General features: G+C 37.4%; 1 protein-coding gene across 3 annotated transcripts in view; it reads right to left on the reverse strand.

Annotated features, from left to right (window-relative positions):
* Positions 1–16,401, reverse strand: part of LOC136856977 (uncharacterized) — a 218,443-nt gene that overhangs the window by 118,232 nt on the left and 83,810 nt on the right. For all 3 annotated transcript variants that reach the window (XM_067135299.2, XM_068225022.1, XM_067135300.2), the window contains exon 7: positions 1,866–2,038. In XM_067135299.2, coding sequence (XP_066991400.2) covers positions 1,866–2,038 — 173 coding nt within the window. The remainder of the gene's footprint in view (positions 1–1,865; positions 2,039–16,401) is intronic.

Consider the following 16,401-nt stretch of genomic DNA (forward strand, 5'->3'; position numbering starts at 1 on the left):
GATAGCTGTTTTTTCATATAATTTCCTTGCAGAAATGTGATGAGGTAGAAATCGGTTAAATTGTCGAGCATACGAACTATGACAACATGGAGAGATAATGAAGCTAATGCAGGAAGTGAAGTCCATAGGCAATAGTAGTATTTTTGATTTTTGCGAAAATGAAAATCCACAGCCTGTTCCCAGTCATTTGACCGAGTCAGAAATGGACTGAATGAAAGCCTCATCTAGCGGCGAGGATAGGAATTGTGCCGGCTGCCGAAGCCTGTTGCACTCCTCTGGGGCAATGATTAATGACTGACAGATGAAATGAAATTGGAGAGTGTTGCTGGAATGAAAGATGACAGGGAAAACCGGAGTACCCTGAGAAAAATCCTGTCACACCTCCGCTTTGTCCAGCACAAATCTCAAATAGAGTGACCAGGATTTGAACCACGGAACCCAGCAGTGAGAAGCCAGCGACCGCCTGAGACACGGAGGCTTATTTTGATTTGTACATATAATAATATAGGGTCTTCATTAATGCTTGGCAAGGACTTACTCGCTCGACCTTGGCCGCCGATGACAGGCCGCAGGCGCACCCGGTATCCGCCACTTCCTGCAGTTGCTGAGAGCTGAGCTCTGATATAGTAGTGTTCAATGAAGCTACTGCGTACTGTATGTCGTGTTGTATAGCGTTTTATTGTGATTGTGTATAGTGCTGTAATGTATGTGAAATGTTCGTTACGTGACCAAGTACGGTATATCTGCACAATGTGACCATGTATATCTGCACAATACTTGCATTAAGTGCAGAAAATCGTGCTCTAGGACAAAAGTTTCGAGCAAAATTTCCAGGAAAATCCATTCCTATCAATCGGACAATAAAACAACTGACCATGAGATTCAACGTACAGGTTCAGTAAACAATAAAAATAGAAGTTATCTCCTTACTGAACCGTGTTTGGTAAAAATGGCGAGTAAAATGCATGATAATGACTTTGAGCATAAACTGTAAACATGATGAATAAAAAGCATGAAAATGATTTTTAGCACCATTTTCTGCCGTACATACGCACGCGGGTAGCTGGCAACTGAACCGTCACTGGCGGCCAAGGTCGAGCGAGAAAGTCCTTGCGAAGCATAAATAAAGACCCTGCATTTATCTTTTTACAATTTGTTTTGTGTTGCACCGACACACATAGGTCTTATGGCGACGATGGGATAGGAAAGGCTTACAAGAGGGAAGGAAACCGCCGTGGCCTTAATTAAGATACAGCCCCGACATTTGTCTGGCGTGAAAATGGGAAACTGCGGAAAACCTTCTTCGGGGCTGCCTACAGTGGGGCTTGAACCCACTATCTCCCGGATGCAAGCTCACAGCTGCGCGCCAAACTCGCCCGGTAATAATATTTAGTAATGAAGTGTGGACATGGGAGCTTTTTATCGATTTATTTACAAATAATAATAGGTATTTTCGAAACTTACATATTTAAAAAGGTATTTTTTTCAGTATTTGCAAAATACGACCACGGAACATGTAATAAACTGTATTTACAAGATATATATCTAATAAATAAGTAAATAAATATAAGTAAATTAATTAATAAATAATAACATATTATGAAAAATAATTGGGAATTTTTAGAGGAAGTCGCGATGGGGGTGTGGAGAGTGTTGGCGTTTCACGTTGTAGGCATTCCTTTAAGAAAAATAACAAGTGGCACAGTCAACAATTGAGAATAATAAACCAGACTTTAAATGGCACACTAGTTAGAAAAGGTTTGCCATCCCTGCTCTAGTGCAATATTAGTCATAGTGACAATATTTACTGTAATTTTCAGATTATAACACTTCAACAAGAACAGACTTGAATGAATTCAACTTACTTTGTTTCCTTTTCATACTCTTGACATACATCAATAATTTGCAATATGTTATGATTAGCAGCCAATGAAAGAGAGCCAATATTCACTTGGATGTAATCTGTCAGGAACTCTTCTGCCAAATTCCGTACTTCTTTGGGCCATGTTGCTGACCACATCAAAACTTGGCGATCAGGCTAAAAAAGAAGTAAAAAGATTATAGAATTTATTTAATTGACCATCATGGAAAGGTGACATGATAGGCATGAAATGATAATTGATATAAAGAATGAGGACAGTGCTGATGTAACAGTGATTACAGGTGCTGATAATGAGACTGATAGGACCAAACATCATCGGACCGGTCAGGTACTTTCCAGGGCAAATGCTGAAGGCTATATTCAGTGCTGCTGTTAAGAAGTACGAAAAAATGAGGTGTACTAATGTTCTTGGTATTCTTAATATATTTTCATAGTATAGGCTCTGTGCACTGCTGGGAAACATGCACCGCTGCGAGTAGCAAACATTGTAAGTTAATACGATCACCGTGCACATATCTCTGTCGTTTCACTGAGTGTTGCCATGGCCGAGTAAATAATAACAGTGGGATTTCAGAGTGTTTTATGCAACAACAATCGGCCAAATTATTCCAAACTTCCAGAAAGTGGTCATGTATTAAATTTACAAGAAAAACTGTTCGCAGGAAATAGCAACAGAGTGAATAACTGCAAATGTGATAAGAGAAAAATGTTGGTTCACTAGAGAAACTACCATTTCACGATAGAGGCAACGTAGTAATTTATGTATTATTTGTGGGTGATAACGAGATTAATTTTCATGAACACATTCAACAATGCTGTCTTCAGAAAAATGTATTTGGCCTATCTCTAATACAATATCATGTTAGCGTAGGTAAAAGTTGCGAGGGAGGCCTTGGTAAAAGGATAAAGATACTTCCATGAAATGTAAGCATATTTCTGCTGTTATTTATACAGTTTACTCAGAACATGTCACCTCGCGTACTGATAAACCCTGTGAATAATCTGGACCTCGCATCTCAAAAGCGGGGAAAGAGAAATACAAGGAGAAGAACTCAAGAGGAACTTGTCCCGATAAAAGGGCACAGGTTTGCTGTTGGACCAACTGAAAAATCATAATATCTTAACGTTGCCAATAAATTATTGTGTCTATTTATAATACGATCGCGACCACCTCTCTAATACAATGGTTAGTGCTACTAGTTTCCTTCGCCGGGTGCCCGGGCTTGATTCCCGACACAGACAGAAATTTAAGATTGAAATGAGGGTAGATGCAGCTCATGTTTATTAGGGGTTGTTTGAAAAGTGTTGCGCCATCTAGGGACAAGGACAGACCTTTAGGAATGTAAAATGCGGTATCAATCAATCCTGATCTGCATTTAGGGCAGTCGCCCAGGTGGCAGATTCCCTATCTGTTGCTTTCCTAGCCTTTTCCGAAATGATTTCAAAGAAATTGGAAATTTATTGAACATCTCCCTTGGTAAGTTATTCCAATCCCTAACTCCCCTTCCTATAAATGAATATTTGCCCCAGTTTGTCCTCTTGAATTCCAACTTTATCTTCATATCGTGATCTATCCTACTTTTATAAACGCCATTCAAACCTATTCGTCTACTAATGTCATTCCACGCCATCTCTCCGCTGACAGCTCGGAACATACCACTTAGTCGAGCAGCTTCTTCTTCTTTCTCTCAATTCTTCCCAACCCAAACATTGCAACATTTTTGTAACACTATTCTTTTGTTGGAAATCACCCAGAACAAATCGAGCTGCTTTTCTTTGGATTTTTTCCAGTTCTTGAATCAGGTAATCCTGGTGAGGGTCCCATACACTGGAACCATACTCTAGTTGGGGTCTTACCAGAGACTTATATGCACTCTCCTTTACATCCTTACTACAACCCCTAAACACCCTCATAACCATGTGTAGAGATCGGTACCCTTTATTTACAATCCCATTTATGTGATTACCCCAGTGAAGATCTTTCCTTATATTAACACCCAGATACTTACAATGATCCCCAAAAGGAACTTTCACCCCATCAACGCAGTAATTAAAACTGAGAGGACTTTTCCTATTTGTGAAACTCACAACCTGACTTTTAGCTCCGTTTATCAACATAACATTGCCTGCTGTCCATCTCACAACATTTTCGAGGTCACGTTGCAGTTGCTCACAATCTTATAACTTATTTATCACTCTATAGAGAATAACATCATCCGCAAAAAGCCTTACCTCCGATTCCACTTCTTTACTCATATCATTTATATATATAAGAAAACATAAAGGTCCGATAACACTGCCCTGAGGAACTCCCCTCTCAACTATTACAGGGTCAGACGAAGCTTCACCTACTCTAACTCTCTGAGATCTATTTTCTAGAAATATAGCAACCCATTCAGTCACTCTTTTGTCTAGTCCAATTGCACTCATTTTTGCCAGTAGTCTCCCATGATCCACCCTATCAAATGCTTTAGACAGGTCAATCGCGATACAGTCCATTTGACCTCCAGAATCCAAGATATCTGCTATATCTTGCTGGAATCCTACAAGTTGAGCTTCAGTGGAATAACCTTTCCTAAAACCGAATTGCCTTCTATCGAACCAGTTATTAATTTCACAAACATGTCTGATATAATCAGAAAGAATGCCTTCCCAAAGCTTACATACAATGCATGTCAAACTTACTGGCCTGTAATTTTCAGCTTTATGTCTATCACCCTTTCCTTTATACACAGGGGCTACTATAGCAACTCTCCATTCATCTGGTATAGCTCCTTCGACCAAACAATAATCAAATAAGTGCTTCAGATATGGTACTACATTCCAACCCATTGTCTTTAGTATATCCCCAGAAATCTGATCAATTCCAGCCGCTTTTCTAGTTTTCAACTTTTGTATCTTATTGTAAATGTCATTGTTATCATATGTAAATTTTATTACTTCTTTGGCCTTAGTCTCTTCCTCTATCTCAACATTATCCTTGTAACCAACAATCTTTACATACTGCTGACTGAATACTTCTGCCTTTTGAAGATCCTCACATACACACTCCCCTTGTTCATTAATTATTCCTGGAATGTCCTTCTTGGAACCTGTTTCTGCCTTAAAATACCTATACATACCCTTCCATTTTTGACTAAAATTTGTATGACTGCCAATTATGCTTGCCATCATGTTATCCTTAGCTGCCTTCTTTGCTAGATTCAATTTTCTAGTAAGTTCCTTCAATTTCTCCTTACTTCCACAGCCATTTCTAACTATTTCTTTCCAGTCTGCACCTCCTTCTTAGTCTCTTTATTTCTCTATTATAATAAGGTGGGTCTTTACCATTCCTTACCACCCTTAAAGGTACAAACCTGTTTTCGCATTCCTCAACAATTCCTTTAAACCCATCCCAGAGTCTGTTTACATTTTTATTTACCGTTTTCCACCGATCATAGTTACTTTTTAGAAACTGCCTCATACCTGCTTTATCAGCCATATGGTACTGCCTAACAGTCCTACTTTTAAGACCTTCTTTCTATCGCATTTATTTTTAACTAGCACAAAAACAGCTTCATGATCACTAATACCATCTATTACTTCAGTTTCCCTATAGAGCTCATCTGGTTTTATCAGCACCACATCCAGGATATTTTTCCCTCTGGTTGGTTCCATCACTTTCTGAATCAGCTGTCCTTCCCAAGCGGCTGATATTGTGTAATGGAGGCCTATTTCTATAATTAGCCTATATTTGTCTACTGCCTGTTTAAATCCATTTCGTAAGGTTGTGACAGAATACTATAAAATTTCACATTGTGGTCTCTAGTGCAGTACGGTATGTTATTCTTCTTCTTATTATTATTTATTTTGCACTCTTTCGTGTTGATATTCAAGCAATTGTACAGATTTTAGGAAATCAAAGCAGAATAAACTTTAATTTACACTACAGTTTTACGTAGAATGTGAACCCATAAATTTCTGTACAATTCCAGTCGTGGCAGTGACAACCGTCTTCTGCACACCTTGTAGATGTTGGTGTTTACATCCAACTTCTTCAGTATTATTATTATTATTATTATTATTGCTATCATTAAGAATATGTTAATATAATACAATGTCTGTTACAGTATGATGTGTGTGCTTTAAAAAAGGTGGCCTATTGTAGCTTATTTTGAAATTTAACGTTGCTATAATCATTTGTTTGTAACCTTTACGTTGTGTAAAGAGTTGTTGTGTATTTAATAAATGCATGTAAACGTCACACATATTCCAGCTTATGGTGAGCTGTTGATGAAGAGCCTCTAAGTAGTTCTCGTAGTATCCACCCGCAGCAGCACAGTGCTATATGCACGGAGCCTATAGTATGTTAACCAAATGTGCTTTCAGTCCTGAAAATAAATGCGGTAAAACCTTGATGCATCGTTTTTCAAGGGGGATGGGGAAAATTAATGTGGATGCGGAAAAACGATCAATATGGGTGACAAAGCAATTGGGGGAAAGCAAAATAATAAAATACAGGTACTGTATTTGGACACTTCTTGTCACGTAAAACTAGCATGTACCCGCAGCTTCACCTGCATTTATTAATTCAACTGTTAAGATGTTTTTAAACCATTTATTTAAAAGCAAAAAGAAATATTATTTCTAATTACATTGTTACTTTCAATGCTTAAGATACCGGGTTGGTGAATGGTACAAATATTATTAAAACAATATAAGAAAACCATAGTGTATAATAAACCCAACTGATTTTTCTTTATAGAACTTCGGGATGAAATGTGTTCTTCCATTTGCAGCTGAGATGAATAATGTGTTTGCCTTTCCAACTCTTGAACAACCCACGTATAGGTGACAATGAGAGAAGCACCGTTTCCGAAGATTGAGTCCTACAACTTTAAGCGATTGTCCTTGTGCCTTGTTGATGCATATAGTGAAATTCGAAGAAACTAGGAACTGCAGACGCCTAAATTGACACAGTATAACCAAAGTGATGATTTGAATATCACGAATGAGTTGCTTGTAGATGACATTCACAAGTTCATTTCTCGTAACGAGAATTGCTCTTTCACACAGCCACGCATGAAGATTATAAGCGAATGAAATGAATATCCGGTAAATATTGAGCTTTACCCATAAAATAAAAAAATTGAAACGATAAAAAGTAATAAAATAATTAATGAAGGCATGCCTTGACCTGTAAAATCATTCACCTAATATGCCTCTGTCAACCGTTTGAAATCTCTGCTTGCCATAGATCTGGCTGAGCATCGCTGACAAACAGGCAAACAGTTCCTGATATTACGCGCCGAATATAGCCTCATGCCGAGGACCGAAAATGGCTTCCTACGCCATGGACGTGAAATGGTTTTTTGACTTGTATTGCCTATCTTATGTACGTTGCCTAGCGAAAGTGAATCTATGCACTTATTTCTGCCGATTGCACTATGGTTCTTCTTCTTATTATAAATATATTTCCGCGTAGTACATTTCAAGAAATATAAGATTTTCCCTGTACTATTGAGACGATTTGGCAGATTTTGGTACAAACCGCACCTTCTAACTCCCTCTGGTTTAAGAGATTGAGTTTTGTGAAACATACATGTTAGCGTTTATACATATATTGATATAATAGTGTCGCCTCTATAGCCGGGTGCAGGTCATTCAAGTTGTCGCATGATAGACAATCTACACTCTTATGAAAAAAGATGAACCCTAATACATAAGTCGGCTCACACACACTGCCCCCGAACCGTCGGAATTAACCAAGGAAAGGTAAAATCTCCGACTCGATAGAGATCTCTTGATATAATGAAAGTCTAAAATCTCCACCTTATCAATACATTAGTTTATTTGCTCTAAATTAGTAAATTAGTCAATACCGGTTTCAATCCCTCGGGGATCATCTTCAGTTGACACACAAAAAAAGAGAATTTATAAAAACATCACATATGAAAGGTTACATTTGGTGACTATTTCAATTCAATCAAGTGTTGAAAGTTATGTCATTAAAGTACTAGTGGGTACATCTTAGTTTTTTGAACATGCTATTGTATGAGATATATTGGCTCACTGTGTCTAAGCTTTTTGTACATATAATGGGTTCTACACTTATTCACATCTGATATTGATAATATTACATTCAGTATGATTGATTCATATGATTAAAACATTAACGAATATCTTACTAAAATGGTAAAAAATTACATCATTTTTCACTTTGTATTAATGTTTGGGGTATACCAGTTTAAAAAAAAAAGACCATTGGAGTAAACATAGGAAAAGCTTAATTAAAGGGTTAATTAAAAATATATCCTTCATTACTAAAAATGCTAGTATGTGATACCTTATTAAAATGGATCCTTCATTTCTAAAGTATTGATATGTGATACCTCATATGTTTGTTTTATCACGTATAAAATGGGGTTTACATTTCTAAACAGTAGTACTGTGGGTTGTTACCATCTATAATACATACGTAATATTACGATCTGACATAGCAGCCAACTGAAAATGTTTAAAGTATAATCTAATGGAATAGGATCAATTCCTTCTTTTACTGTTTGTTTTTGACTTTCAACTGGTGGAGTGCATAACATATGCGTGTTAGATCTATATTATTGTTGAATTTGTTGTAATTTGTAAACTGCTGCTTTTGGTGAAGTATCTTAGTCTACCAAAAAAATAAAAATAGAACATTACCATAAAATAGCTACATATGACATAATAAACATGTATCCTAACATACATACACAAAAAGCCATAACAATCATCGAATCCAATCTCAATAACCATAGCAAACTGAGCAAGTTAGAAATAGATGAATTTATAAAACTATTACACTTTGCCATCAACAACAATTACTTTAAATTCCATGATACCATATACCACCAAAAAGGATTACCCATGAGATCACCAATATCAGGTATAATAGCTGAAATATATATAGACCACCTCGAACATCAAGAAATCCAAAAATTGAACAACATTCATTTTTGGTGTAGATTTGTTGATGATGTATTCATTATAATAGACAACAGGCATACCAATGAAAATATAATCCTAGAACTAAATGAAATAGATCCTCACATAAAATTCAAAATGGAAACTGAAAACAACAACACTATGAACTACTTAGATATATCCATAACCAGACAACAACCATTTAACATACAGCATATACAGGAAACCTACCCACACATCGAACACAATAAAAATAGATTCCACCCACCCACATACTCACAAGAAAGCCGCATACTATAGCATGATATACAGAGCATACAACATTCCACTCATGAAAAAAGATCTAAACAAAGAATTGAACCTAATTCACGAAATAGCCAAACAGAACGGATACAAAAGAGAAATGATAAAAAGATAATCAGCAAAATAAAAAACCAATCAAAAACTAAATTAACAAGAACCATCAAAGACAAAAAAGATTACGCAACTTTTACCTACAACAACAACAACAACCATATACACTCTATAACGAACATCTTTAAAAAACAAGGCTTAAAAATAGCCTACAAAACCACACTAACAATACCAACATACTATATAACTCTAAATCAGTCAACAACATAAATAAATACAACCATTCAGGAGTCTACCGCCTGAAATGTAATGACTGCAGAGCCAGCTATGTAGGACTTACCGGGAGAAGTTTTTCAATACGATACAACGAACACGCAAATGCTGTCAAGCATAGACACTTTTCAGCAATGCGACAACACATTAACGATCAAGAACATAAATTTACAAGTATCAATAATGACATGCAAATTCTCAACACCAACCCAAAAAGCCCCTTGCTCAGTATACTAGAAGAATTTTACATAAACCTAGACCAATACACAAACCCAAACTTCAACTTAAATGAAAATACTGATAAAAATGTTCTTTTCAACACAATCATTCCCCTCCTAAAAGATCATTATTTAAAAAGAATCAACAAACAACAACCTACACATACAAATGAACCGCCCAAAGATCTCCCCTCCTCCAACCCCGCCTCCGTCACAAACGCTCCACCCATCCCTCCAAACCTAACCTCCGCGGCCACTAACTACAGTCCTAGGATAACACGCAACAGATCTCGACAGGCAGCCACGCAAAGCATACAGTCTCAACATTCAACGTAAGTAACACAACATATAACTTACCTTCTACACCTTTATTATACACCAACTTACACACCTACTATTTCTACTTGCAGATAATTAATCTACAACACACAGAAGCCTTCATGTCATTACCATAAAGTACAAATTTAAATTCCATCAAGACACACAGCACCTCGAATGAGCTTCATTTTGCAACAGTCACCATTCAACCAGCAACGACACACTAACAATTTCCTAATGACATCCATAGACTAAGATACTTCACCAAAAGCAGCAGTTTACAAATTACAACAAATTCAACAATAATATAGATCTAACACGCATATGTTATGCACTCCACCAGTTGAAAGTCAAAAACAAACAGTAAAAGAAGGAATTGATCCTATTCCATTAGATTATACTTTAAACATTTTCAGTTGGCTGCTATGTCAGATCGTAATATTACGTATGGATTATAGATGGTAACAACCCACAGTACTACTGTTTAGAAATGTAAACCCCATTTTATACGTGATAAAACAAACATATGAGGTATCACATATCAATACTTTAGAAATGAAGGATCCATTTTAATAAGGTATCACATACTAGTATTTTTAGTAATGAAGGATATATTTTTAATTCACCCTTTAATTAAGCTTTTCCTATGTTTACTCCAAGGGACTTTTTAAAAAAAACTGGAATACCCCAAACATTAATACAAAGTGAAATTACGTCTTATTGACATCACAATAACCAATAAGCTGTGATATACCTCTACAACAAAATACTTTTAAGACTCTTATAATGGACTCAATATCACTAATGTGTATGAGTGAAAAATCTTATTCCACATTTTGTAATACAAGTGTAGTATGATCAAAAAGACCAACAACAAGTACTTTTTAAACAAATGATGTATATTTTTTACCATTTTAGTAAGATATTTGTTAATGTTTTAATCATATGAATCAATCATACTGAATGTAATATTATCAATATCAGATGTGAATAAGTGTAGAACCCATTATATGTACAAAAAGCTTAGACACAGTGAGCCAATATATCTCATACAATAGCATGTTCAAAAAACTAAGATGTACCCACTAGTACTTTAATGACATAACTTTCAACACTGATTTAATTGAAATAGTCACCAAATGTACCCTTTCATATGTGATGTTTTTATAAACTTTTTTTGTGTGTGTCAACTGAAGATGATCCCCGAGGGAGTGAAACCGGTATTGACCAATTTACTAATTTAGAGTAAATAAACTAATGTATTGATAAGGTGGAGATTTTAGACTTTCTTTATATCAGAGTACCAATCAATACGGAAATGAAGCTGATAGACTATGAGAGACCTCTTGAACCGAAGGCCAACACACGCAAACCCTTTAGCTATGGACCCGGACATGTTCATACTATAAATAAAGGTATCAAAACATTGCAACCATGATATACGCGATGAAAACAATAAGCGTGACTTTTACGCCGTTTGTTTCACTCTACATCTCGTAATAATTGAACACTATTAAGGTCAGTTCTCTTATTGCAAATTGATCACATACGTGGATATTATGGCAATATTGGTAAAGATTCCATGGACTCTTTGTGAAGGATAGGTTAGAAATCCCAAACGGCGCGGCTTGGACGATGTCATAAAGGTTAGAAATTCAACATGGCGGGTCTTGGATGATGTCACAGCGGGCTATGCAAAGCTGCCAACATAGGAGAATTAGTTTCAAGACCAGGCTAGTGAAAACATTATTGGTTTGCTTGGTTAGGTCCAGCTTGTAACAAGACAACTGGGCAGGAGGCAACAAAGTGGTCAAAAGACCTCTAGCATACCACCCACCCACCCACACCACATGGTGTATTTTCAAAACCTACATATTTAAAAAGGTATTTTTTTCAGTATTTGCAAAATTCTACCACGGAGCAGTTTACCTAATTAGAATCTGATAAAGGACTAACTCCTGAAGTCGGATTCCTGTATCTCTCTCTCTCTCTCTCTCTTCTTTCTCGCCGTTGCTTGTATCATTCGGATTAATGACAAGACGATTGACAGTCACATCGCACAGGGTTATGTGCCAAAAGCGAACACACCAAAATCGTGCCACTGGTGACCGAGTGGATTGAGCATCGTGCGGCATGCGACCAATTAGCCAATCAGTCATTCGGTCGCCTCTGATCTGTATTTAGGGAATTGCCGAAGTGGAAGATTGCCTATCAGCTGTTTACTAATCTTTTATCACATAATTTCAGATATGAAAAATCATCAACCGCCTTGGTAAATTATTCCATTCCCAAACTCCTTTTCCTATAAACGAACATTTGCCTCAATTTGTCCTGTTGAATTCCAATTTCGTCTTCATAAATTAAAAGCACCACTCAAACTTTTCATCCAATAATACCATTCCACGGCATCTCTCCAGTGAGAGCATGAAACATACCATTTAGCGAAGCCTTAGCGTAACAGTGCAAGCTACAGACCTGAAAATTACGGCACTGTGATCCTCTCTCAAGATCTACTGTGTTAATTTGATGCATCAGTTACCTTCCATCCTATATATACTGGAATGTGGTTTGATTACACAACATGTACTCACGAAACTTCGAAGTATCTGAATATTTGCTGCCACTACCTTGAACGTTACTAAATGTTCTTTCTTAGCACGTGACTTTTAGTGCTGGGAGTATCCGAGGACATGTTTGGCTCGCCAGATCGGTAGCTTTTTTTTTCCAGTACATCCTATGGGATTAAACTACATGTACTACTGTGTGTATAAACGTTGTCGTACAAACTAGGAACAGGAAGAAAGTGTCCATGGCCACGAGAAAGGTACCATCATGGCATCTGGCTGGAAATGAAAATGGGATTCAAAAAATTTAGAGGATGGCCGACTGTGTGAAATGGGAAACCGCGGAAAACTATCTTAACGGCTGCCGACGGTAGAATTCGAACCCGCCATCCCCCGAACGCAAGCTCATAGCTACGCGACCCTAAACGTATGGCCAACTGGCTCGGTCATCTTTGAAAATGTCTTTTTCTATCAGCAGAGGGTTTTTAAATTGTCATATTTTGTATAGGCAACATGAGATGTACAGTAGCCCAATTGTTTTCTGATTAAACATGTTTTTATTTAAGCTATTGCATCAGCCTACTCACTTACTGCCCACGTACACTGGGGATCTCGTGATTCGATTATTGAAGTATTGTGCAATGATGCGACATACGAACTGAGAGAATACCGAGCGGTTCTTCCGAATATTAAACAGACAATTTCGAGTGGTCATGAGCACGACTCATTGTTATTGACTTTACGTTCCACTAACTTTTATGGTTTTTGGAGATGCCAAGGTGCCGGAATTTAATCCTACAGGAGCTCTTTTACGTGTTAAAAATGTACCCCAATTTCATTATATTCAAATTTTCGAACTCAATTTAACCCACAAATATGGGAGATACGAGAAAATGTTTTAGAACCAAACATGTAGAAGGATAAAAGTGGCGTCTAATGGCGCAAACCGTTTGTTAATATGATGTACCGTTTAGGAGTAGTGAATCTTGAAGTGGATGTATGGACTTTTAAACTTGCTCATGCTGACGTCATCTATATATATATAAAAGCAAGTCGGTCCGGAGCGATCTATACATAAGGGTGTAAAAATGTAAATTAATTAGGCACTTCCAGAAATCTCAGAAATTTGAAAACAGAGAAGGTGATGACCCCAGAATCCCTGGAAAAATAGAAAATTCTCAAAATTCCCAGAAGGGGGCACGCTGGGGGGGGGGAGCTTAAAAATTTGGGCTCAGCATAAGAACGGAACATCATCCAAAGTACAAGGAATAAGATGAATATATTAAAGCAGTCATTTATCATCCAAAGAATGCAAGACCAAAAATATATTGAATTCGTTTATATTATTTTTGCAAAAGTATTGCTATATATAATATGTTTATATTTAGGTAAATTTAAAAAATGACATACAAAAGGTGCACCAGTTCACAGTAAATAGTTATGTACCGGTACATAGTTCATAATAATGTTCTTAGATGGAAAAAATATACAACAATGTATACAACAATTGAACGCTACCACTTGTACATTTCACTCAGAGTCATTTGGGTGGGTTTTTATTTTACTCCACGTCTGTCAGACCTCCAGAAGTGCACTAGTTGATGGTAACAACCCTGGTGAATACCATCGTTACAACCTGGACACCACAATGTAGACTACTACTTCTCTTTCAAGCACACACCACATACGCAATTTTTATACTCTGGCAGTTTTTTTGCGAGCATGAGAGGGGCCTCTTGCATTACCTGTTGTCCTCACAACTGGAATTGGCAAATGCTCATTTAGCAATTCCCTAACTATACTGACCATGAAGTCTCGTCTTGCTAAAGGCTTATCAGTGTTCGTTATGTACAGGAGGTATGTATCACATAATGCCATATCTAGGATATTTGAAAACATTTGCTTCAAGTACCTTCTGGTCAGTCTGGAACAACTCCCATGAAGAAATTGTAGTAGTGGTTTCAACCCTTGAATTCTTGAACAGATCCGCACTTTATTTCCCTTTTGGCCCCTTACAATACTGTATTGTCCTCAGCGTAACGTTCAGTTGTGAGACAAACTGGTTTTCGTGTTCTCCTCTCTTTATAAGCAACCAGTAGAATGTCGCCTTGCCTAAAGTAAACGGTTTGCCTAAAACAATCCGAGACAATCCCTTTGAAGATTTATTCACTGTTCCTGTGAGGACGTATCCCTTTCAAGTAGTGTGTTAGCCAAGGGAATTTTTGTATACCAGTTATCTGTGAATGAAATAACGATACCCATTGTCTAAAAGGTGGGTCCTCTCCAGCAAAGCCAACTCTATATAGATCAATTATGACAATATTTAGAGGCACAAACACAGAGCGGAACATTACTCCTCACAACTTCAACGAGATATCTCTCTAAAGACTGACACGAAATTTATGTCGCTAGCTAGCAATTCAGTCCTACAGAAAAACAATTAATACATATCAACACTTCAAGTTGATATCGGAAGGAAAACTGGCGACTAAATATATCTGGTTCAGCAGAGACATTCGTGTGGCCGGCCGCTGAGTATGTAGCAGTTAGCACAAGACAGCAGGATTATGACGCTTTTTGGCAACATTTTACATTCGATTAGTGCAACATGCTATTATACAAACTATTTCATGATAATGACCAAACATTTCTCCTTCGTTTGACTTATAATTAGCATATTTTGATAATAATTTGATTATCGAAATAAAATAAAGAGCCTGTCAAAACGCCTGATATCAGGCGTTTGCCACTTGGAGGGTTTAGCCTTTAGGCCAGGGCCATCCAGCCATTGCACTCCAAGAGCGCGCCCGCGCTCGGGGAGCACTGGGCAGTCAGACTAGCGCTCCTTCCCCTACCACCACTACAGTATGGCAGCGAGGAGACCTGAAACAGACGATGTTCGGACCGCGCTGACCAGATACGTACGTACAGTCGTACGTCCGATGGCTTTTGTGGGTTTGTCGACATCATATTGTTAGGGCTGTTCTGCCATCACAAATATACCGCATATATAAATCAAAAGGCAGTCCGATTATGGAACATGCAGGAAACGAACCCAAGTGTTAAGTGAAGAATATTCGTACCCCATTGTCAGCAGCCCTGAAGATGGTTTCCCGTGGTTTCCCATGTTCACACCAGGAAAATGCCGGGGCTGTACCTTAATTAAGGCCACGGACACTTCCTTCCAACTTCTAGCCCTTTCCTATCCCATCGTCGCCATAAGACCTATCTGTGTACATGCGACTTAAAGCAGATTGCAAAAAAAGTAAAGAATAATGTGATTTATTCAAATCTGAAATTAAAAGATATCTGAGAGGAAAATTCAACAAAATTTTACAGATATGAACAGATGGTGACTTTTGCTCAGTCGTTTTAATTTTGGAGCAAATAATCTTCTCCAAATTGGGTACACTATTTCTGGACATAGATATTCTTAAACAATTGCAAAACTTTCTATCGCTCATCGTTGCATGATGATTACTTTTGGCAAGTTTAAGAACCGAAAAGAAACGCTCACAAATGTATGTTGAGCTGAACATTGACAGAACTCTATATGCACGTTGATACAGAAGGGGGTATTTCTTGCGGAAAGTCGCTGTTTAAAATTCTTCGGGACATCAGAAAGCGGTCTTTAAAACGAACATTGCACTGCAGTTCAATCAAATCTTAATTGTGGAGCATTGTCTGCTCTAAGAGAAAATGGTCGAACAAATACATCTAACACCGCTTGGAGTTCTGATTCTGAAAATTTCTTCTCAAACTCTTCTTGTAACTGGCGAATTACCTGCAAGTACTCATCAAAGTTGACACCTTCCTTCACTGTTTTAGGCTATAGAAAATGTCCTGTGTT

Source organism: Anabrus simplex, chromosome 1 (assembly GCF_040414725.1).
Source record: "Anabrus simplex isolate iqAnaSimp1 chromosome 1, ASM4041472v1, whole genome shotgun sequence".
In the NCBI taxonomy this organism is placed as follows: Eukaryota; Metazoa; Arthropoda; class Insecta; order Orthoptera; family Tettigoniidae; genus Anabrus; species Anabrus simplex.